The 24600-nt window shown below is 37.4% G+C and overlaps 1 protein-coding gene across 2 annotated transcripts in view; it reads right to left on the bottom strand.

Moving 5' to 3' along the window:
- Positions 1-24600, bottom strand: part of LOC112116863 (cadherin-8) — a 182031-nt gene that overhangs the window by 70274 nt on the left and 87157 nt on the right. For both annotated transcript variants that reach the window (XM_024214595.1, XM_024214594.1), the window contains exons 4-7: positions 18255-18422; positions 13418-13605; positions 10722-10975; positions 2602-2738 (exon numbers count right to left, since the gene is read on the bottom strand). In XM_024214595.1, the coding sequence (XP_024070363.1) occupies positions 2602-2738; positions 10722-10975; positions 13418-13605; positions 18255-18422 (747 nt within the window). The remainder of the gene's footprint in view (positions 1-2601; positions 2739-10721; positions 10976-13417; positions 13606-18254; positions 18423-24600) is intronic.

Raw genomic sequence — 24600 nt, 5'->3', positions numbered from 1 at the left:
CTCCCACCATGACATCACCCTTATTGCTCACACTTCTAAACTTAATCCAGAGACTCTCACAGTATTATGTGATAGAAGTAACGATGCTTTGAGGAAAACTAGTATGGAAAATTTCCTTAGAATCAGTGTTTCTACATCCACAAAAATCTAACCATTACACTTTGCAGCTTTCTCCACTAGAGATGGTAGTATTGCTCACTGGCTGATATTAACGTGGGCAAAAGATGCTCCATACAATAGACTCGTACTTCTGTCCCTGTAAATGGTTGTTTCCATACTTTAGGGCTTCTCCAATAGAAAGCACTCAGGCCATGCTATCAAACTAGTGTTAGCCCACAAGATTTAGCAGTAATTAACAGGGCAAGTTTTATTTATAGTACTACACACAAATCACAATGGTAGGTCATATTAATACAGTTTACTGTGCATGTAACTCATAGATTCCAAGATAGAAGGAACCATTGTAAGCATCTGACCACCCATATATCACAGGCCATAGAACTTTCCCAAAATAATTCCTAGAACATCATATCTTTTAGAAAAACATCCAATCTTGATTTAAAAATTATCAGTGATGGAGAATCCATCATGACTCTTGATAAATTGTTCCAGTGATTAATTACCTTTACTGTTAAAAATTGACACCTTATTTCCAGTCTGAATTTGTCTACTTTCAACTTCCAACCATTGGATCATGTTATACCTTTCTCTACTAGATTGAAGAACCTGTTATTAAATATTTGTTTCCCAAATAAGACTGCATTTCCCATTAACCTTTTCTTTGATAAGCTAAATAGATTGGGCTTCTTCAATCTGTAAGTATAAGCCATGTTTTCTAATCCTTTAATCATTCTTGCTGCTCTTCTCTGATCCCTCTCCAATGTATCAACATCGTTCTTGAACTGTGAACACAGAACTGGATACAGTATTCCAGCTGTGGTTGTACCACTGCCAAATACAGAGATAAAATATTTTTTCTACTCCTACTGGAAATACCACTCTTTATGCTTTGAAGGATTGTATTAACCCTTTCGGTCACAGCCTTGCAATGGGAGCCCACATTCAGCAGATTATTTACCACAACCCCTAACTTTTTTTCAGTCACTGCTTCCCAGGATAGTCACCCATTGTATAAGTATGGCCTATGTTCTTTGTTCCCAGACGTCTACATTTACCTTCAGACATATTAAGATTGCTCTGTATCAGTGACCTGTCCTGTTCATTATTTACCACACCCCCAATTGTTATGTCATCTGCAAATCATGTCAGTGATCATATTTTGTTTTCTTCCAGGTCATTGATAAAAATGTTAAATAGCGTGGGGAAAACTTGAGATTTTATTTTATATTCAATGATATCTTTCTTGTTTATTCACACACTCCTGTTACCACTCATGGCTTGGACTTTCAAATATAAATACTATGGGGAAAAATATTGTAACATCCAAGTAAAAACCTTGTATTCTGTCATTCATTCTCATGTCGGAAGATGATGGTTGTTATGAGCTTCGTAATTAAAAGTAGCAGTTATTACAGCACCAAATATTTAAATCAGATGGTTGAGAAAGGGTGGGAGGAAAAAGGCTGAAAATCAGTAGAGATCATGAACATGGTTAGTGTGGTTATGGTTATCATATCATTAGAAAATTAGTATGGCTTCTTCAACAGGAGACAATATCTTAGGACAGTGTGGGAAGAGCGCATCTACTAATAGAAATTGTGTATACACATTGATGGCAGAATAAATATATTAGCAAGAACACATATGTATCTAAACTGAACCTGTAAAAGATGGGAAAACCACTCAGCAACATCATTAAAAAATAAAAGACCAACTTTCCTAAGATTTCTTTACTGCAATAGGTTCTTTATGTCAAGTTTCTTTTCTGAAATAATAATAATTAAACTTGTTTAATCCCTAAATCCCCAAAATTGAACTAATTGAGAATTTTGCCTGGTTATGGTCTAAGGCCCATATTTTTAATGGTATTTAGGCATTACTGTGCTCAGTGTTGTAAGCCTAATAGATTTAGGACCCTAAGCCTAATGCAAAGCCTAGATCTCATTCAGTCTCAATGGGACTTAGATTTTAGAAACCTGGCCTAAGACCCTGAATCCTGTGGATACTTAAACACGTATGTAACTTTGATCATGTGCAAAGTTACATACATGCTTAACCATTTATGGGACTGGAACAAAGTAAATACTCAGAGTAAAGACCTCAGGATTTGGCCCACAGTTGGACTTCAATGGTGTGAAGATTTCACGCTCCTTCTATTAGATTCTCACCAGGTATTCCTTCTCTCTTACATTTACAGTTTTTCCTGCACAAACATATCCATATTCTCTTTTACAACTATATGTTACTTTCCTCACTTATAAAACACATTTCTGAAAATAGACAAGATAGGAGAACGTCATATAAAATTAGCTTAGCTTTCACAACCTTGTTATTTTAAAATCTAAACCACGTATACTGTAGAATATCTTTCACAATCTATACAATCTCTAATAGTTATTCAAACATTTGAAACTACAACAGACAATATTACAAGACAAACAGAACCAAAAGTAAAGCATAGACAAATGCATAAGCACTTACTAGTTTCCGTAGCTACAATAGTTATGTTGTGCCACGTGTTGGTTTCTCTGTCGAGTGGTGTTGCCAAAGTTATTTTTCCATCATCTGCATTAATGTTGAACTGTCTCTCAAGGTCAGTATGTCGATCAATGGAAAACCTACAAAATGGACATCCCTGTAATCTACTCAGATAAATTCGTATGATCTGTTCATACTGTAGGAGAATTTAAGTAATCTTTGGAGAACTGCAGTTTTCTAGCCAAATGGATTGAGCAGCTCAATAGCATAATAATTTATAAGGCAAAATGAGTGACTGTGTCTCAAGAAACTTAATTATTGTCCAAGGAGTAATTAGCTGAATATTCAACATGAAGGTCATAAACTGCCATCAGGTTCAGTAGGTAACATCTTTAAAAACCGCTGCTGATCAAGAGTTAATTAGACAATCCATCACATTTATTAGACAGCTTATGTAGTATTTCATAGTATCTGTTCATAATTTCAACACCAATATATTAAACACACACAAAAATATTGAGCTTCATGGTTATTTTAAAGGAGTACTGAAAAACATTCTTTTACTAATATTTTTCAGTTTTAATGAAGCATGAAATATTAACCAAGCACGTTACCTGCTTAGTTTTCAAGCAATTCAATGGATAATAGGTGGTTAATGAATCACCATTTATCAGGAAAGCACTTAAAAAAAAAATCCCAACAACACAGGGATTGACTGTGATATGGATTGACATAATTGGTTTCTAACAAAACAACTTTGATCTGACAGCTAGTCAAAGCTTGCAAATGAGAATATACAGGTAAATTATGCAGCCTAAACATGGCCAGCTTGACTAACAAGAATGAGCTGCAGTAGATTGCTCCAACAGTGCATTAAGCAGAATGATGATTTAGGGCTCAGCGCAAGAAAGCTTTTATATAGGTTCATTTTCATAGCGTTGTTTTATTAATGTATTACTTGTAAAAAGAAACTAAACTGGAAAATTAAGCCTTCCAATTTTTTTGACGGGTGAGGTACAAAAAGAATTTATCACAAACTACTGATATGGTACAACAGTCACTGGCTTCAAGGGGTTTTACTGAATCCGAACTGTGGATTTATATAAGAGACTGTAATGCTTTTGTGTCTAGGTATTATAGAGAATAACAGCATGCACTGATGGTTCTGCATCTGCTCTGCATTGTACCTAGGCATAATGGGGTGAGCTAGGATGGAGTGTCAGAGTGGATTACATACTTTATATTGTGGTTATGGTCTGGAGAGTGACTAAAAAATGGCAGTGTCCTATTACACATCTGTTTCTTACTAACACTCTGCACTATATCTGCTTAGTTCATTGATGAAAAACTAACATATTTCACTACAGTCGACAAGACAGTTATTAAGATACCAGCTTATTCTATTCTTCCTCATGCATCATCATCAACTTCCATCAACGTTCTGGTTCCAGAGCCTTTCTTTGTCATGATGACATACAGTGGGAACTGATTTAGGATTAAACAAAACTTGATTAACCTGAACTAATTCCTTGTGTAACTCCACTGATGTCAACAGAATACACCAGGAAAGATCTTGACCCATCAGACTGACCTACCTAGCTTTAGTATATGAATCTTAAATCTCACTGTTACAACAGTTTTTTTCAGTATTTGAATAGTAAATCATTTGTTCATATTTAGAAGTAGATAAGTGTTGCAATTTAACTATGTTGCTGGTAAATTTAGTAAATATATCGCCCATTTTAAAAGTTTTAGTTCACTGCAAATGTTTATTGGGGAAGCTCTGCTGTACAAACATAGCTCTAGGAAAATCTAGTGTAGGCCATAATATTGCTAGATTGAATAACAACTAATGGACTTAAATTTAAAATGTCTCTTTGACCCAAAAGACATTTTATACTTGATTTATTCCATCTTCAAGGTGTTATTAGCTGTGTGCAGAACTTCAGTAGCTAAAAAGAATAGCAAAGAAGGATCCACCGCCAAATTTTCATAAATGGTTGCTTAGGGCAAGGCACCTACATTCATATTTGGACCTGTAAGTAAAGTGATTTTCAGGTGAGCTGAGCACACTCAGTTCCTATTGGCTTGAATGAGAATGAAAACCTTTCCATTTGTCCGAGGCTGCCTCTGTATTATAATTCAATTCCTGGTTCTGTACCAACAGTATATATTTTTTTAAAGTTATATAACTGGGGATTTAACATGAGTGAGTTTATTGTATTGACTTTAATCCTAACAATATTTATTCAGAATGCAAAAAATGCATTAAAAATAAAACATTAGTTAACACAAGTTACATGGGTTTACAAGGTTGCCAAGAGGCAAAAATCCCCTCGTGACTATAAATTAAGAAATATCTTGTACAAAGTAAAAAATATAAAATCTGCAGTGCCATAAACTTGGGGTGACTAATAGCATATATGAAGCTATCTTTTCATGATAATGATATTATAGCTCTTTTTAATGGGGATGCATTGTCAAATATATACACGATACATAAAATGTACATTTCTATAAAAATGGAAAAGAATATCTCAGAAAATAATATCCCTTGAAATTGCCATAGTAACACCACAGGTTATTTGGACTTTTTTTTTGTTAGTTTATTAAACTGTGCAGGAGAAAATAGGTGGTGTGATCATACATTCTTTTAGCTAAAGACTTTGGGCCTGATTCTGATTGCTCTCACTAGATTTATCTTGGTGCATTTCCACTGACTTAATATGAGTTATTCTTGATTTACATCAAGGTAAATGAGAACAGAATGCAACCTTCATTGTTGAAAACTCTCCTTTGCTGATCCTGCTGAGATCTGAATCACAATATTGATGCTATAAATCACCCTATCTCAGTGATGCCAGGCAAAGAGGGCATGTTACTTGGTGACTGAGATAAACAGCTGTACCTTAGGAAGGCAAAAAAATATTGTATTGAGGTTTTTAAGGCCTGCTGTGAATTAAGAAAATGATCTATTGCTACCAAAGATGAAATCTCTCCAGTATGAATTTGAGGGAAAACTTCTACAATGAAGCTTACTTCTCTCACAGAGAGAGACTGAAGGGCAGTGATCATCTCTGAACTTATAGGAGGGCAGAGAGTGTACAGAAAGCACAAATTATTGCGCATGTTTTTTGCTATGCACTTGGACCAAGACTTGGCCAAGGCAATAAAATAACAGACATATGAAATGAGCAGCACTGGAACAAGTCAGAACAGATTTGAAGAGGAACTTAGAATGATAAAAGATGCTGATCTGATACATTGAACCACTACAGAGCAGTTTGACTACCTTTACCCAAGTTCAGCAATGGAACTCCTTACAGAGTAAGGTGCTATTCATTGTGATTAAGAGTGTCCCTAGACACAAGTCTAGAACTATAAACTACACATTTATGAAAGTTGTAATGGAATTTGGTAACTGTCTGATTAGCACATGTTTGAAAAAAGTCTGTTCAAATTTGTGACTATTTTACATCAGCAAAGTTTAAAAGTGAACCAGTGATTTAAATAATTTGGAACAGAGAAATTGTAAATGTAGAGAAAAGAAGCAGAATTGATCCTTATAAAAAACAACAGTGGATTATGAGACGCAGACATCCTACAAGATGCACAAAGAAAATAGTTTTGCTTGGCCATATATTTTTCCATATGGACATACTTTAGAATTGATATCAACAAATAAATCAATACCCTAACAGATAATTAAGACAGAAGCAACAGCTAGATCTTACATAACTTTTTCCCTACTTCACAGAGCACTAGTATCCCTCCATTCCCAGACCTACAGCCAGACAGAGGTAGTGAGAGAACGGCCACATTACACATACACACAAAGCCTCATCCTTCAATCTATCCTGGCACAACTCCCTTTGAATTTAAATGGGAGTTTTCCTGGTATGAAGATTGCAGGATTCAGGATTGAGCAATCTGTTTGCTATAGGTTATTGCTGTCCCTTATTACCCTTCCTAACAAACAATCACTCATAACCAGACTGGGACCAAATTGTGAGGCTATGAAGTGAAGTAAGACACCCTCTGCCACCATTTAGACCAGGGTTTCTCAAACTGTGGGTCAGTACCCAAACTGGGTCATCAGAATGTTTCAAAGGGTCACGTGGCAGTTCCTGTGGCTCCTATTCCCCAGGGCTGGCTGGGCTCACCCCCCTTCTCCAGGCACTGCAACCTTTGGGGTCCCAGCGCCATTCAAGTTTAGGATAGCCTGGATGATGGGAGTTCAGGCATAGGCACTGACTCCATGGGTGCTTCAGGGCTGGAGCACCCATGGGGAAAAAATGGTGGATGCTGAGCACCCACCGGTAACCCCCCTAACAGAACCACCCCCTACCCCCATCTCCTCCTGCCCGCTGGTGGGCCCTGCTGATCAGCACCTCCCCCACCCTCCCTGCACCTCCTGCTCACTGCAATCTGTTGTTTTGCAGTATGCAGGAAGCTGGAGGAGCAAGGGGGGGAGGAGCAGCAAGAATGTGGCGCACTTGGGGGGAGGAGCACAGAAAGGGGTGGGAAGAAGAGGGGCGGGGTGGAGTGGTGGCAAGAAGAGGCAGGGTGGAGGCAGGGCAAGGGTGGGAAGAGGTGGGTGGGGGTGGGGCCTTGGGGGAAGGGGTGGAGTGGGGGCGCCACCTAGGGCAGAGCTGGGGGCCGAGCAACCCCAGGCACTTTGGAAAGTCGGCTTCTGTGAGTCCAGGTGGCCAAATTCCACTGAGTGGCACTGCAACCCCATGAGCCAGGTCAGAACCCCACTCACAAATTTGGTCCAGTCAGGTGGGTGGGGCCAAAGTTTAGCGGGACTGCAAATCCGGAGCCAAGAGCCAAGCCCAGACAGTTCCACAGCACAGGAACTGCAGAAGCCACCGTTGTGGGGTGAATACTAGGCAGGACACAACCCCAGGAGGGGGGCAGCCCTCCAGGGCACAAAGACATGGGTGGGTCTCAGGGTGGGAGTGCCACTCCACCCCCTGACTCACCTCAGTGGGCCACCCAGACTGTCTGGGTTAGGGGGGCACAGCCCAAAACACTGGGGAGCATGTGACCCCACGTGTCCTCCCTGCACATGTCACCTCTGGTAGTGGAGGAAATATGCTTGCTCGTCCCATGCGCTAAAATGCCAATCTGCCACAGGGCCTCCATGCCAGACTATTTACTGGGTTGTGACAGGCCATAAACATTTATAAATGGGACCTGAGCCAGAAAAGTTTGAGAGCAACTGATTTAGATGATGATCTCTGCATCTCAGCTGAAGTGATCGGAGAGAGCAAGGATTAAAACAGAGTGATTCACAAAATCATATTAATCTCCCTGAAATTTTGTTTGGGAGAACATAAATACAAAAACATCCTATTTTGATATTTTTGGAATAAAATGTTTTGATTTTTCCTTTCAAAACAACTTTGTTTCCATTTAAGAAAAATGTATAATATAAAATTTTTGAAATGTCAAAATCAAAACAAAATATTTTGTTTCACCCAAAATGATTTATTTTTATTTTTTAAATTTTCTTTCAGACTATTTTAAAATGTGTGGGTTTTGTTCCAAATGGTGACAAAAACAAATATTGAAATCTCGAAATCTTCCACAAAATGGATTTTCAATTTTATGCCCAGCTCTAGTATACAATAGTGCTATTGTAGAGATGCAAAATCTCATGACCTTCTTTTATCTTTTAAAATAATTTGTCCAAGAGATAAAAATATATTTATATTCACTAGGCCTGTCTGGAACCAATTTGTACTGTACTAGCTAGTGCCAGAATTAACCGGTTGTATGCCAAGAATAAGCATGAAAATGCAGAAAATTACACTTTGTACTTTTCTCATTTAGTTAACAAGAAAATACTGTGGAAAGATGCCAACTTTTTTTAAATTAGTCCGATCATCTAGTGTATTTAATTTTTTAAAGAAAAAATAATTGAATTTACACTAAAGAATTTGGCATTTCTCATTTTAATAGGCTCAGTTCTGTCCTTTCTTATATCAAGGGTATATGTGGTTCCTATATAATTTGATCAAGAAATAGCATTACCTGGTTCTGCCATTCAGTTTGTATAAGATTTTGGAGAACATCATGAGAGATGTACCATGTGCACATAAGGTGAAGAAAGGGAAGAGTTAACGACATTACATATCCAGAGGGGAATAAAGCAAGGAAGTGGTTCAGATGTCAGGGCTGGGGCATGGGCAACCTGGCCTAGGGGTTAGCATTAGGCACGGACTGACGGTCCAGAAGCCAATTACCAGGAATCAGGCTGGGTTGGAACACCAGGAGATCAGAATCGGGAGAAACCAGAGGGCAGGGATCAAGAATCAGTTATCAAGTGTCAGGCCAAGTCAGGATACCAGCAGGTCAGGCTCAGAAGGCAGAAACAGGTAAACACCAGTGGCCAATGGCAGGATGAATCCCACTTGTACAGACAATTTCCTGTTTCCTCCTCTAGCTTAAATAGGGGCTGCAGCCCAATCAGGACCCTTGGAGCTCTCCCAATCAGTGTGTAGTGGCAGATCATGTATCCCAGTTATGCTTCATGGACCTTAGGCCTAGCTGCTGTCTGTGAGCTGCCAGATGGAGGATTGGAGGGTGATGAATCCACAGAATTAGGGTTGAAGGCCCATGGGGCCTGACATCAGGCAGATCAAGATGTGTGTATTTTTTCTTCCCTTTTTTTTCTGCTATTTTTTTAATCCTGAGAAAATATGCTGTGCTGTTCAAAATAAAGATGTGTCAGTAATTTTTAATTGACTCGATCAGCACTTCTCAGAGTCCCTCTGTTGAGAATGACAAAAGGGGTGCCAATTAACACCAATTTGGATGTGCCCATTAGGAACTAGGCTGTAATCATCCATTAATTTCACAAAAGAACCTGAACAGTTATTAGATGTTAACAATCTTTGGTCACTACTAAACTTAACTAGATTTTAATTGATGACCTAGAGGTGAAAGGCTCTCTACTAATGGTAATCTTCCAAACAAACCAGTCCTACAGGAGTTAACTTTTCCGATTCTGCTGAGGAAACAATAATTTCCTGTTACCATAAGCTAGTCAAACTTAGTGTGCAACATGTGGCTCATTGTGTGACATGGTAAAACTGTGTCCTTGGCCACATTTTTTAAATGATGTAAATAATGGTGGTCAGAAAATGGGTGTAAGCGGTAAAATAATGTAATTAGCATCATTTTCTCATCCTTATGTGTGCAAAATGGGTACAACTTACACATCATGAGGGCGGAAAGGTGGGGTGGTGGATAATCTTATCAGAAGTCATATGGCTTCAACTTTACCAATTCTTTCAAAATATACCCGCACCATGGGACTGACTCTGCAGTCTATTTTAATAAGACTTTTATTGACTTTAAAAGGAGTTTTGCCTGAGCAAAGTGTTCGGCATTGGGCCCAGAATTCCTTCACACAGCAAACAAAGTGTTCTTTTGGAACTGTCTGATGTTATCACATAAGAGATTAGCAAAGGGAAAAGATGTGTGTGAATAAAAATCAGACAGAAATAATCTTAATTTGCATAAAACCTTAATAGTGGATTTTATCTAATTTGGGTCAGATCAAAGAGGGACAAAATATAAATGAAAGAAAAGAAGCAAAATTCTTCCCTGGTGCAAACACTGCTCTTTTCATTGGCATTAAATCAGGGATGAGTTTGGTTTAAGAAATTCAGTACAGACTATAAAAGAAATATTTCCAGCATTACCGCCAGTTATGTGGAATTGCCTTGTACTCAGGATTGTTAACAAGGAAGCTGGAGGATTATTTCAAACTAAACACAGTAAGTGAAATAAACATTAATGTGTCAAATGCTGCACTCAGATTTCTTATATCCCTATATGTCTTATATCCATTTCATTTCCATTGTTAGACAAGACAATGAATTGGGAAAGAAACAAAGCAGCTTATGTTTTTTAATTATGAAAATTATTTGATTAGAAGTGTGACATCTAACACTGCAAAGATGTTTTTCAAGTGAAACACAGAAAGACAATGCTTTCTCAAAAACGTAACATGGATAGTGAGAACAAACTGCTCTCCACTCCATTGCATTAACAATATACTTAGAATTCTGACAGCAGCTTCTTTAATGATAACTTTAAAGCAGCACTACCTTATAGGACTAGAAGACACATCAGGGTCATGAGCGGTCACCTGACCAATCACAGAGTTAATAGCAGCATTTTCATGCACTTCCAGTAGATAAGTAGGTGATGAAAAGACTGGTGGTTCATCAGCATCCTCCACTACAATTTTTACTGTTGCTGTATCCTTGAATGGTCCTCCACTGATGAAGCGAGGATCAATATGAACGTTGGCTGCTTCTACCTTCAGAGTATAGGATTTTTTGGTCTCAAAGTCCAGGGGCTGTTAAGAATGACAAAGATAAATGACTTGCACTAATGACCAGAGAAGCCAGAACAAATAAATATAATGCTGATGGATGAAAGTTACATGCATTTAAGTACATTCACTGAGTTTTCATGCAATCACTTCCCATTCCCTGAAATCCAACCTGTAAATTATCTGGGCATTTATTGATATGTTTAGTATTTAGCCTCAGTGAAAGCAGTCCCTCGTCCTTTTTTCTTCTGCATTATTTCACTAGAAATTCACAATGATATATTCTCTCTCATGAATTTTACGATCATAATTTCATGTTAGAGTCACGATAAAATTTTACTGGTGATTACCTGATGTGCATGCATTTAATCAGTGTTAGTTGGAGATAAGGAGAAATCTTATACAAGCTCCAGGTGGAATAAATATATTATTATTTTTTAGAACAGCATGAAAAATGTAAAGAACTAGCAATTATTGTTCTTTAGGCAGAAGAGGCATTATGCAGAGTAATTTAGAGATAATCATATAAAAAGTATTTTAATATTACTACACCTCAAATAACTCTTTGCATCAGTATTTATAGGGATAAAAGAGGCAGATCTCGCTCAGGAATTTCTTATAACTACTGCTGTATCCTTCTTTAATTTCAGACAGATAAACATGGAGCCAATTACTCTAATCCACCAATGTAACTTCACCATCATTCCCATAGTTTTTGATATTTTATTGCTGTACATCAAAATGTAAGATTTGGAAAAAAATGTTATTGATGTAAAGAAATGAGTCATATAGTAAAAAACAAGTCTATGATATCTTCAAATGTGAGAATTTATGAGCATCTAAGATTCAGGTCTGCAGTTTCATGCACATCTGCGTCAGTATATTCACAATATAATTCTCATGTCTCAGAATGATTCAAATTTCAAAAACGCAAATTTGTTAAGCTTTGAAAGATTTGCATGACAATGTTCAATGGAAAAAAGAAAAGGACAGAGAAGTCTCAAATCTGCAATGCAAATACAAACAAGAACACAAGCAGGCATTACAAAACTCTTTCAGGAACTCTCTGAAAGCTTTAAATATATATTCTTACTTTGAAAAATTGTGTTGATTTTTAGATATGAATCCAGCTCTAATTGGACTTTGCTCTTTCGCAACAATTTCTAGTAAACATGACAAGCACTTGCTTCTCTGTCTACTCAGAAATTACTAAGCTTTTGTACTTATGAATAGGTGATTGTAGATCAGCATATTCACAATTTGCCAATCACACCTTCTGTATCATTTTTAGCAATTTCAAATTCTTCATGATAATGACTGCATCCCATAGAATTTGTCACACCTAGTCCCCAGAGTACCATATTCAAAATTTATTCTACATTGTCTAAAATGTGATGAATTTAAAACTGCAGGGGGATGGGGAGAAATAAAAGAAGAAAAGAAAGAAACCCCCACACTTTTGGTGAATGTCTCCTTACATATATTTTCTGCTACAGAGAACAAAAGTGGTTATTGCTGTCAGGATGAATATGCGAAACAACAGTATGTTAGAGGCTCAGTTATGAAATAATTGGTGAGGGAAACAGGGCAAAAGGCTAATTGCTTTAGTTTGTAAAGTAGGCCCACAGCATAAAATAATTAACAGAGTATAAGAGCCTGTATCATGTCTTTAACCTGTGGAAAAGAGAATCTAAAGCACAGATGCATACATAGTTTTTCTTTTCTTTATATATTTCTTATGAATAGGTCTGCACTGTAAAAGTATATTAAACCATTTTCATTCTGAACTTTTTAATTTAATAACAGCCACAAAGTTGAATGTTAACTATCTATTCATATTGGATTCTTATTTTCCAGCTAGAATGTCATGTGGAAATTTATTATATTTGTTTAATTACAAAAGACTATTAGAGTGCTTTATGGTAGGCATGGAATTCAAACACTTTCATGATCACTTTTATAATGTTATAATTTATAGTCAGGTTTCTAAAAGACCTGAGTTTTGCCATTGACTTCAGTGGGACCAGGATTTCACCCCAGATGTCTTCTGTATGTACATGGCTAGATGGGTGCCTCTTCAGATAGGCAAGTACACAACCCTCCATGTTGTATACAAACATGCAGTAAATACACACACAAAAAGGAGTAGTGGACCTGCAGCTTTACCTTGGGCCTGAATTTGCCACCCTTACTCATGCTGAGTACTTCCTTATGCCATGAGTAGGTCCACTTAGATCACTACTCGTGGAGTAAAGTGGTGTTCTACATGAGTAGGGGTGGCAGAATTTGGTCTCTCTGGATTACAGATACTTTATTACTCAATAAATACTCATGAAATTATATATTAACTGATCAGGATTCAACTAGCCAGACAGCTGGCCAAATACCATAAAAAATTATTTGACCAATGGTGAAACTGAATAATTGTACATGGATGAAAGTTAATTTTACACAGTTGTCATTTACCTTTCTCAGTCTAATAATACCATCCTGAGTCTGAACATCTGATGTGATTTCAAATATATCCATTCCATCTCCTTCAATGATGTCATAGGATGATTTAGCATTTTCTCCAATATCCAGGTCATTTGCTTTAACCCTTCCTATTGGCTCCCCAAGAGCAATGTCTTCCGTTACTGAGAAGTGATACAGACCTTACAAACAAGAGGAAAAGACTAAACATTAAGCCTGATTCTAGTTTCCCTTTCAAGCTCTTTATTCATCTCTGTTTCCCCAAAGTAAATGCTGGAGATGTGCAACCGATACAAACCACATTTAAACAAATTATTTACTTAAAGCTGCATAATGTGCTCCATACAGGGGAATGCTCTGTTGACTTGATGTGAATGTTCTTCTTTTCACTTACTATATTATCCCATCTCCTGCCTGCGGGGATGTTCAGTGTTGCCAAACATAAAATATTAAGCTATTTTCAGCACAGAAAGATGCAATGTGTAATTTACTGCAAGGCACTTTTGAACTTACCTTTGTATTTACAGACTTGTAGACCATTTTTGATAAAATCCAATTACTAAACTTCAGCTTGTGCCCTGCAGCAAACTGATCAGATACACTGAAGATGTCTCTTGTGACTTAAAATCTTCACTGCTCTGTTGACCATAAACTTTACCTTCCACTACTTTCTGGTCAGAATCTAATTGGTCTGTATATTTTCTTCTGTGAGGTAGAAAACTCACTAATTAGGAGAGAGGCAGGAAATGTCCCCCAACTCATGTTTCAAAGGAAATAATACCTACTTCATAATGAGGGATTACCATCTTTACAATTTTGCCAAGGGATGACTTAATCCCAATGGAAAGCTCTCTCTGTGTGCCCTGCATTGTGTGAAAATTCAGTAATTGTATTTTATTTCGTATTTTAATCAGTTACGGTACTTCAGACACCTTTATATTCAAATGGGATTTATTTAAAAGGAGATGCAAAGTCTGTTTTTATTGAAATTCCATGTTTTATCCCTTAGATTACTAGTTTGTTAAGAAGAGAATCAAAACACCCATTTTGATGAAATAGATTCCTGGCTTTAGCAAAGACCTGGAGGCCAGCAGATGCATACAAAGCATGCATGGCCTCTGCTTTCTGAAATCCTCTACAGATGGCCTAATTATTGCAGCTTCTTAATAATCTCTACCCATTGTAGCTACAGGTAAGGGCTGAGCATGTCACCTTCAGGACTGTTTGTTAGTTGAAAGAATTCAAGCTTTGCAGACAAGTATGTTACAAACATCCTGTGGTAGAGGATCTGGACCTGTTCTTTTCATTCCCTCTCAATGAGAGTTTGCTCCACCACAGTGTGTAATTTTTAATTAATTAATATGCTGCTTTTTGTTTTCTGAAACCATGATTTGCTGATGAAAAGCTTGCTAGTGTAACTAATAAGTGTATTAACTACACTGACACCATTCAAAACTGAGTAAGAAAGGGGGCAAATATACAAAATACATAAATATATACACTGGATATCAAAAAGCATATATACATAATCTGCCCTAAAATTAACTGGATTCCTTCCCAAATTTTTCCTCTTCACTTTACACCAACTCTCTCTAGAGGAGTTCTTCTCTTTTGATGTCATTAACATTTGTGTCACTGTGTTTACTGTATAAAACTGACATTTGTATGGGGCAGGAAAGTAACAGCAGTTTAATCTATAATTTATTTTTTCTTTAATGTTTCCCAGGCTGAAGACATAATTTGGAGATCATTGAGAATCCGCAAACACATAAAAGCTCAGAAACAATGAGCAGCCATAGCAATCAGTTTCCTCCAGAGACTAAATTATGTATTCATGATTTATACTGCTGTCCACACATCATGGTTTGTCTCTCTACACAGTTGATTGAAATTCTTTAAGGAGGTATTTTTTTCTCTGATTTACAAAGAAGATATACAGAATTAACATTTATTTTTCCCCGTTGTTGACTAATGGATAAAAATAGTCCCTAAGACTTATGAAGAGGTCTGCCATGACATCATAGTTCAGACTGTGACCAGCAGTCCATTCTAAGCTTTTTTTAAAGCATTCTAACTTTTCACAGCAGTGAGCTGTTCTTCTGAATATAATCTTATGGTAAACTGTTGGGTTAAAAACTTCAATGTTTTATAAAATGCCTCTAAAATGATTTCAAAGAGAGCACAGAAGTAGTGAAAGTTCATCTTTTTCATTTCTAAAACCCGGGAGGCTCTTTCAAATCTAACCATAAACACACATTTGTGTCCTGCCTGGAAACAATAAACCGATAAAACACACTGGGTTCATTACAATTTATTGTGAAAGCAGCATGTATTACATCGTATGAATTTCCATTTCATTCTGGTAAGGCTCCATTGTAAGCATGATCCTTTCTTATTTTGGCTTACCAGGCAAATGCAAACTGTGCTTTAACAAAGGTGTCCTAACAAGTGTCAAAGAATTGAACGATGATTGTATAAGATTAGAGCCATGACTAATCTGCAATATTAGCCAGCCTGGCTATGAATACTCACTTCTAAAAGGCCATATTGACAATAGTGTCCAGATACAATATTTAACAATGTGCATCCTCTTTATAAGGGGTTTCTTTTTCTTTTATTGCTTTATATAAATAAAAAAGAAATATCTATATATGAATTTTTGCACTGATGAAACGTGCTGGACAATACAACCCGGTCTGTATTTATGTTTAGATCTGAAAGAGTGTTAGTCCACATTAATTGTCCACCTAGTCGGTACATCACAAGGAGTGGTGGTGCAGGCTTCCTCATACTGCCCTGTCAATGTATTTCAAAATCCAAAGCTGGAGAGACCACATGGAGATACATGTGAGGAGTTTATAGGGTAAAAGTACATCTTAGGTCTTGTCTACTCTACAGGGGGAGATGGATCTAAGTTACACAACTTCAGCTACGTGAATAACGTAGCTGAAATTGACGTACTTAGATCTACTTACCGCAGGGTCCACACTACGCTATGTCGACTGGAGACGCTCTCCGGTCGACTCCCCTTGCGCTTCTCATTCAGGAGGAGTACAGGAGTCGACGGGAGAGTGATCTGCGGTCGATTTAGCAGGTCTTCTCTACACCCGCTAAATTGACTGCCAATGCATCGATCACTGCGCGTCGATCCCCCGATAAGTGTAGACAAGCCCTTAGTCTCCATATCCATTCAGTCCTTGATCTCCAGGCTGAGACTCCCAACAAGACAAGACAATCAGTACCAGCTATGTAATGATTTTCTGATCTGCTCATCTGTTTCCTAGGTCCGGGACACACACTATCAGATCATTTCATATTGGCATTAAAGCCCTTTGACAAAGGTATGACTAATTCTGATGTAAGTACAAAAGCTAGGTATCTGCCCAAAGTAGCCCTATAGTTACAGATTTAGAACTACTGTACATTGCACATATACAAAATAAATGTCTCTGCATTATGGTGATACAGCTCATATATTAGCTTCATCTATAGATGTTTGCATCGTTAAGGGACATTTCACCTTACATTGTATAACACTGATGCACAAGGCCACGTGACACAATGTGATGTGAGGTAAGAAACTCAGGGATTTTATCATATAATATAACAGGAGAAATAAGGGGGGGAAAGATTGTGCATTCAGTACTTATCACTTATAGACCTCACTGAAATTAGGTATTAAAATAACTTTGTTCAGAAGTAACCCCTTATAGCTGCTTACTTATTTTATTAAATTTTCTTCCTCTGCCTCCACTTATATGTGTCTATCCTAAGCTCTAGGGATTAAATTTACTCTGTGTAGGGGTCTGGCATAAGACACTATTTAAATCCTCAAAAAAGTGGAAAGTGGCGCTTAAAATGGTACATAGCTATCTCCATCTTGATGGGATGAATTTCACCTTGGACACACAAATAATTTGCTTTAAAATCACATATGTAGAGAAGTATAGATGACCCAATGTCAACATTAAAATATTTCCCAGCCCTAACTTGCCACCCACTTAACCCCTCAGAAAAAAGCCTGGATGATTAGATAAGATTACACATTAGAGGAATATATTCTATCATGACATTAAAATACACTATTCCAAATAAAATCAAACCAGTTATGTTCCTTTTTTTAAACTTTGAAACAGATTAAAAAGCAGTGCAGAGAAGCTCAGCAGGATGCCAAATCATTTTAACCCAACCCAGCAAGACATGCATTGGAACCATAGCAGTAAATATGGATTTTGAATTAAAGGTCAACAATTAACTAGACTCATAATTTAAAAAAATATATTTTCTCCTCTCATACTCAGTCAAACCTTTATTTCTTTTATCAACTATATATGTCTTTTAAAACTAGTATTACTGTACCTACCTTCACATAAGGCAGGAATGCATTTAAAAGTAACTAGTACCTTAGAAACAACAACACAATAAACACATTTTCCCCTCCTCCTTCTGCATGGGTGTGTGTGTTTGCTCATCAATGTACACCTCTACCCCTATAGAACGCTGTCCTCGGGAGCCAAAAAATCTTACCATGTTATAGGTGAAACCGCGTTATATCGAACTTGCTTTGATCCGCCGGAGTGCGCAGCCCCGCCCCCCCTCCCTCCCCGGAGCATTGCTTTACCACATTATATCTGAATTTGTGTTATATCGGGTCGTGTTATATCGGGGTAGAAGTGTATATGGGCACAACTCTCTTTCCAAAAGCTCTTAGTCAGTGATCCAGGTTACTTTATATAGCGCTTGCTACATTTCTGCAGTAAGCAAATGCAATATAATGTTATAATACAAAGAGGTGCACTACATACTCAATCAGGAAAACATGCACACTTACTCTGTGCAAATTTGGGAGGGTTGTCATTAACATCAGTGAGTGTAATTGTCACTGTTGTGGTTCCAGACAGTCCGCCCATATGTCCACCCATATCCTTTGCTTGGATGACCACAAAGTATTCTTCTTTGGCTTCCCTGTCCATGTTAGGGAGGGCAGTTTTAATTATAGCTGGGGGAAAAAAGAAGGGGGAGGGAATCATGAGGATGGTTAGATTATACCCAATTTACAATAAAGAAAAGAAAAGAAAAATACATGGTTAAGAACAGAGAAACTTTTTCATGTCATTTCTATTTAGGCAAATATCAGTATAAAAAGTGTACTCTTATCTGCCCAGTTGAAGTTGGCACTTTTTGATACTAGGGTGGAAAGAACTTGCAGATGTCCAGAAAAGTGTATGAGAGGTCTTCTGCCTTTTATCTCATTAAAAATACAATGAAATTACAAACCAGCAGAGCAAAATCAATCAAACCTCTGATATATTTTCATTTCTACAACTTACTTTCTGACATAAACTTTCTTTCCCCACTGAGGTCACTAGAAGTTCTGCCGTTAACTTCACAAACAGGAGCAAGTTACATAGTGCAAACAGAGCTTTTTTCAGAACTCCATAATCCAACAACTTCACAGATTTCAAAGCCAAAAGGGCCATTTTTTAATCTGACCTCATGCACAGCACAGGTGATGGAACCTCCCACTGTAATTCCTGCATCAAACCCATAACTTCTGTTTGAGCTATAGACTATCTTTGAGAAAGATCTCCAATACAGGGCCCCAACCAGCAGTCATTCATGTAGTCCTTGCTCAGGCAGAGCTCCCATTGCAAGTGTAGGGCAAGATTGGGTTCATATATCTAAGAAGGTTTTGATGAAGTGAAACAGCTTTGTGATTCTCAAAAGTGTGATTTGGAACTCTGAAAACAATATGGTTAATGGCCAAACTAAAGATCCTATCTTGCAAGGAGATCCATGCAGGTAGACTCCTCCCCCGGTCCTTCACCCCACCATAAAGCCCCATTAAAGTCACGGTGCCTACATGATTCTCATTGCTGTATTGGGACCTGCAATGGGAAAAAAATAAACCTACACAAAATTAAAGACCAAGATCATGCTTACAACAGCTGCAATATTATGCTATGCCTTGAAATTCACAACTTACAATCATATAGAACAGGCATCATTTTTAAAAAAATAATTAGCCACATCACCACCCTTAAATTACTGCCATATTCACAGCATTCACTGTACTTAGAATGGGAAATACAACACCAAATATGCAGTAGCAAATTCAGCCATGTCCACCATAACAAAAAGAACCCCTATAACGGGAGCCTCTATAAATGTTAAATCAAAATACACTATAAAGTAGTTTCTCTGGAAAGGTTCCTCCCTGCCCCATTAATCCTGGTTTTGAATCATACTTTTTAATGAAATCATCTGTCTGTGAAAAGAGAGCAAGGAGTTCAAGTTACTGAATCATCTTAGTAGTAAGTGAAGCATAAGAGTGCCAAGGGAAATCTAATCCACCAGTGCAGTGGTCTTTTTAAACCACGATGCTCTAGGGCTCTTATCAGGCATAGGAAAGAATGTCTCTTTCTAAGGGCCCATATTTCCAGAGCTCTCGGCTGCAGGATACTGCTTATGTGGAAACACTTACACTAACTCTGTAAGAGCTCAGGATTCATTTTTGTTTTAAAAGGGCTGCAATTATAACACATGGCATAAAAATAGAGTCACATGACAGATCACACATCTGTTTTCATTCTCTTTTAACAAAATATTTATTTTGATTATGTGCTAATCTAAGAATTGCTTGGGTTATGTTATCTGATAATCAAGATTTCTTTAAAACAAAATCACTGGATGATTTACCTATTGGGAATAGTACAATCCCGGAGCCTTCAAAAGCCTCCTGCTCTGACATGAAGGCTGATTTCCATTAATAAGAATGAGCTCTGGGGAAAAAGATACTCTTTTCTGGCAGGGGAGAAGGAAGGCTGAGGCTCCAGGATTATATGTATCCAGATATTTACAGTAAATATTATGGACCAAATTTGAAATAGAAGTATGCAGCTAGTCGAGACTGGATGTTTTACTAAAAGATCTGCTCCAGAAGTTTTTTGGGGGGGAAGTTCTATGGCTTGTGTTATACAGGGGGTCAGACTAGATGATCTGGCCTTGGAATCTATGAACCCTGCCAACGTCAATGGATTGCATTTGTTTATACCAGCTCTAAATTTTTGCCCCATATCTATCCCCATTAGAGAGGGGCCTGATTCAGAACTCTGAATTCAATTATCCTTGAACTTCAGTGGTGGCTGGAATTCAAACCCAGAGCTAAATGTTATGGCTGAATATATGGCTAAACCAAAACCATAATGATGGGGCAAGAGGAGGCATTCTTATAAATAATGAATACACTACCCTGCAGTAATCACATAGATCATTGCAGTAGTACTATTATAAGCTACAGTGTTGTCAAGAGCTAATTTTCTAACTAAATATTTAGTCAAAACTGAAATAGTTCAAGGGAAAGGGTCTGTTTAGATGACTCTCCTGATTCAAAAATAAAATAAAAAAAAAAACTGAAAATTGTCAAGATTGGATGTTTTGATATTTTGGAAACAAAAAATGTTTTTAAATGAGTTGTGTTTCAGATTTGAGTTAATTTATACTAAAAAGATTACAAATATGAAAAATGAAACATTTTGAAATTATCAAAACAAAACATTTCCATTGACCCAATCTATTTCCCCCCCAGGATTCCTGGTTCATGAAAATTTGAGATTTAGACTTTTTGTGACGATTTGGGAAAACATCTCAAAATCTCTGACAAGATGGTAAAACTGTTTCCCACCCAATTCTGTTGTGGACCATTATTCTAAAATAGTGTGGGTTTTCTTAATATAATATAATCAGAATTTTGCCCTATGTTGACATGGGGCAGTCCTAAATTATATAACACATTAGGGAGTGGGTGGGTTCTTAATACTGCATGTTCGTTTTAGTGTTACAGTGTTATAAGGGGTGTGTGGGTCTTGAAAATCACCAAAAACTGTATTATGTAATTTATGGACAGCCCCTACGTTCTGAATCAAATCCGCCCCAGTTCCTAAACCTTGCAAATCAAAAAGGCGGGATCTGAATTCTTATCTCTGTTTTTCAACTCAGATCCATCTCTCTGATGGCAATGCTAACCACCTGCAGTAAGTGGGATTAGGAAATGGTTAATAAAATCTTATCTTTCCTCATAAGTGTTAGAAAAATAGCCCTGCAGCACTATGTACTCATATTGTAACTGCTATGTTTACTGCTAGAACCAGCAGCAACCTATCAACAGGGAACATAAATTGTCCTTGTTACTCAGGCAAAAAGTCCTATTGACATCCATTGGAATTCTACGTGCTGAATAAGGGTCAATTGTGGTCCACTGCTTGAAAGAAAAGAGGGAGCAGAAAACCCACTGAAGGAAATGGAAAATAATTTCTGAGAGACACAAAGTACACTAAATATGTCACAGGTGAAAAGAGCAGGGCCTTTTACTGCATGGGGAATTCCCACTGAACTCAATGGCAGCTCTCTCAAAAACAGCCAGTAAGTTACAACTGACACACATTTGGTTACAGGGCCAGATTCTATTCCTTTATTCAGGCTTAATAGAACTTTATGCCATAAACACCTCTCTTGAAATCAGTGGGACCACTCATGAAGTAAGATTCTACTAATCTTGAGTAAAGATATCAGAAATATGGTCCATTATGAGTTTTTTCTCATATTAGGCCTGATCCAAAGATCATTAAAGCCAACCCTCTGCATTGACTTCAATCAGTTTTGGATCAGGCCCACTATGAAAAAGACATTGATTATTGAATTTTCTTGGGATAATTCTCGCTCACACTGTTTTCCTTCTTACTCACACAGTTAATCCAGATTTCTGGCACCTATTTCCATTTGTTTCTGATTGCATGAAATTGACAACACCGTGTTTGTGAAATTGACAACAAGGGGTGTTGTGGGGTGGAGATTTAAATACTCCAAAAACTTTCTATACCATAATAAAGGTTCCAAGTTTCTGATTTTTAAAGCATGAGATTTCATTTTGCTGTGTTACCAACACAACCATGTCATTTCAATGGTTTTAGACATATCCCAACATGAAGTCTCAGTTCATAAACCTTTTGCCATGGGCTGCAAGTCACAGACAAAGCTCAATCTCAATTTGAAACAAAATAAAAAGGTAAAAAGAAAAAGTTAATTGCCTCTGTTACTATCACCAGCTCTGAAGGTTCTGTAACATCAAACAAGTCTGAATTACAAAGGTTTACTGTTACCACCACTACTGCTATGCTCAATATCAATGATATGCTGTCCAGCAAAAGAACAGAAGTGTCAGTATCTGCTAACAACCAGATTAATGAACACAAAAGTCCCCCCCTCCCTTTTTCTGCATCCTCAGCTAAATAAGTAATGTGATTAAGACAGGCGAAGATAAGAGTTGAACACAGAGGGTTTCAGCACTGAGTCACTGAAACTTATTTATTCTTTCACCTCAAACACTGTATCGATCTTCAAGCTCTAGTCACAGGAATTACTCAAACTTGCAAACTTCTCTTAGAAAGCAATTGAAGCTCACCTAATATTAGTGCTAATGCACTCCTTAGCACAATTAAGAGCCTGTTCATTCAACCTACTCGATCCCAACTCAACTCAGGAAAAAACCTTGAATAAATAATCTTTGCAATATGCCCTGAAATGTGGGTTCTGAAGAACCAAAATGGGAAAGGAGTAAGTCCCAGAGTAAAGAATTTATGGCAGATAGAGACATAAACTAACAGAGAGTAGAAAAAAATTATGAGAGTGGCTTAAAGCTAGGGAGAAGAATAGTAAAGGCTGTGTCAATGAGCTTTTAGAGAATATTTCAGAGAGTCTAGCTCTGAGAGGAGAGCTTTTTTAGACTGTAGTCAATAAATAGATATCTAAAAAGATATCCTATCTATGGAATCTATCTTCAAAGACAGAGAAAAGAAAGGAAATGTGCTGACAAGCAAAAAAATAAAAAAAAAAAAATCAAGGGGTAAACCACACTTTAAAGTCTCCCGGAAAAATGTCCCCAGTATAGGAATCACAATGTTTAGGCTATGTTACTTTCCCTAAACAGCTATTGGTGTCACACTGCTCCATAGCAAATAAAACAGCTGCAGGATGGGATTTTCTTTTACAGTGGCCCTAAATGCATTCACTGAGCAATTTGCACAATCTGCCTCACGACTTGAATCAGTTAATATACATCTCTGTGGACTACTTTCAGAAACCTGTTTGGAAGAGCGTACAGTGTCTGACACTGGAAAAGATCAGGGAATAAGAACTGAGGCATCAGAGGCTGCAGATAGTAAGGAGGAGGAGGAGGAGCAAGCAGCACAAAAGTACTTGAGCATTTTTTTCCCTTTGCCATTCCCCACTCTTTCTATTCTCTTTTTTAAATGTCTGTTAATATAGTTCTATAAAACAATACACAGCAGTGCATATGTGGGGAAGTAGCAAAACACAAGCAAACACTTTACAAAACCAACTTGGAATGGTTCATTATCTCACCAATGCACCACCTCCCAAGTGATCTCCTGTGTCTCATATTCCAATGGAGAAATTTCTGCCATATCTGTTGAAAGTAGGATATCAGAATTTTTCAGTTTTCTAAAGATCAGTCTCTGAGGGATGTACAGTTATGTCTGTTTTGTCTCCATCCTAATGCTAAGATCTTGGCACAGATTTTTACTTCTATGTGTAGTAGTAATTTAGGACCTGATCCAACTCAATGGGAGTCTTTCAAAATTTTCAGTAAGGGAGGTTTGATTGAGCCCTGAGGCCTGATCCTGCAGGATCCTGAGCCATGTACCTACATGGAGCCCCACAGACTTCTACAGACCTCTAAGCAGCACAGGGACTCTGCCCTCTTGGAGTCAATTGTGGGATCTGGGCCAAGGTCTCAGTGCTCATACAAACTAGTGGAATTCTACATTTCTTGAACACAAAAGAAATTATAGCCTTGTTAAGATGTGTGCAAAACTTTCCCTCAGATTCCATTAGGACTAAACTTCATATTGGTTGCAATAATTTTAATAACATTTAGCTATCAAACTATCCTCCCTGGATATTTACCTACTTTTAAGTGCTCTCTTGGATATTTGTTGTATGTTTGTTTTAGTTTATAACAAGAGAAGGAACTTTCAATGTTGTCTTTATCAGGATCTGCTAATTTTACTCTAATTCTCTCTCTGTGTGTGTATATATATATATTCATTAAATAGTAGCATTGAGTTACGAGCTTGTTTAAGCTTCAAATGAAAGAGGGT

The sequence above is a fragment of the Terrapene carolina genome, unplaced genomic scaffold, assembly GCF_002925995.2.
Source record: "Terrapene carolina triunguis isolate 2854851 unplaced genomic scaffold, T_m_triunguis-2.0 Scaffold33911, whole genome shotgun sequence".
NCBI lineage: Eukaryota > Metazoa > Chordata > Testudines > Emydidae > Terrapene > Terrapene triunguis.
Note: the sequence above shows the minus strand (reverse complement) of the source record. Positions and strands in the feature narration are given on the sequence as shown.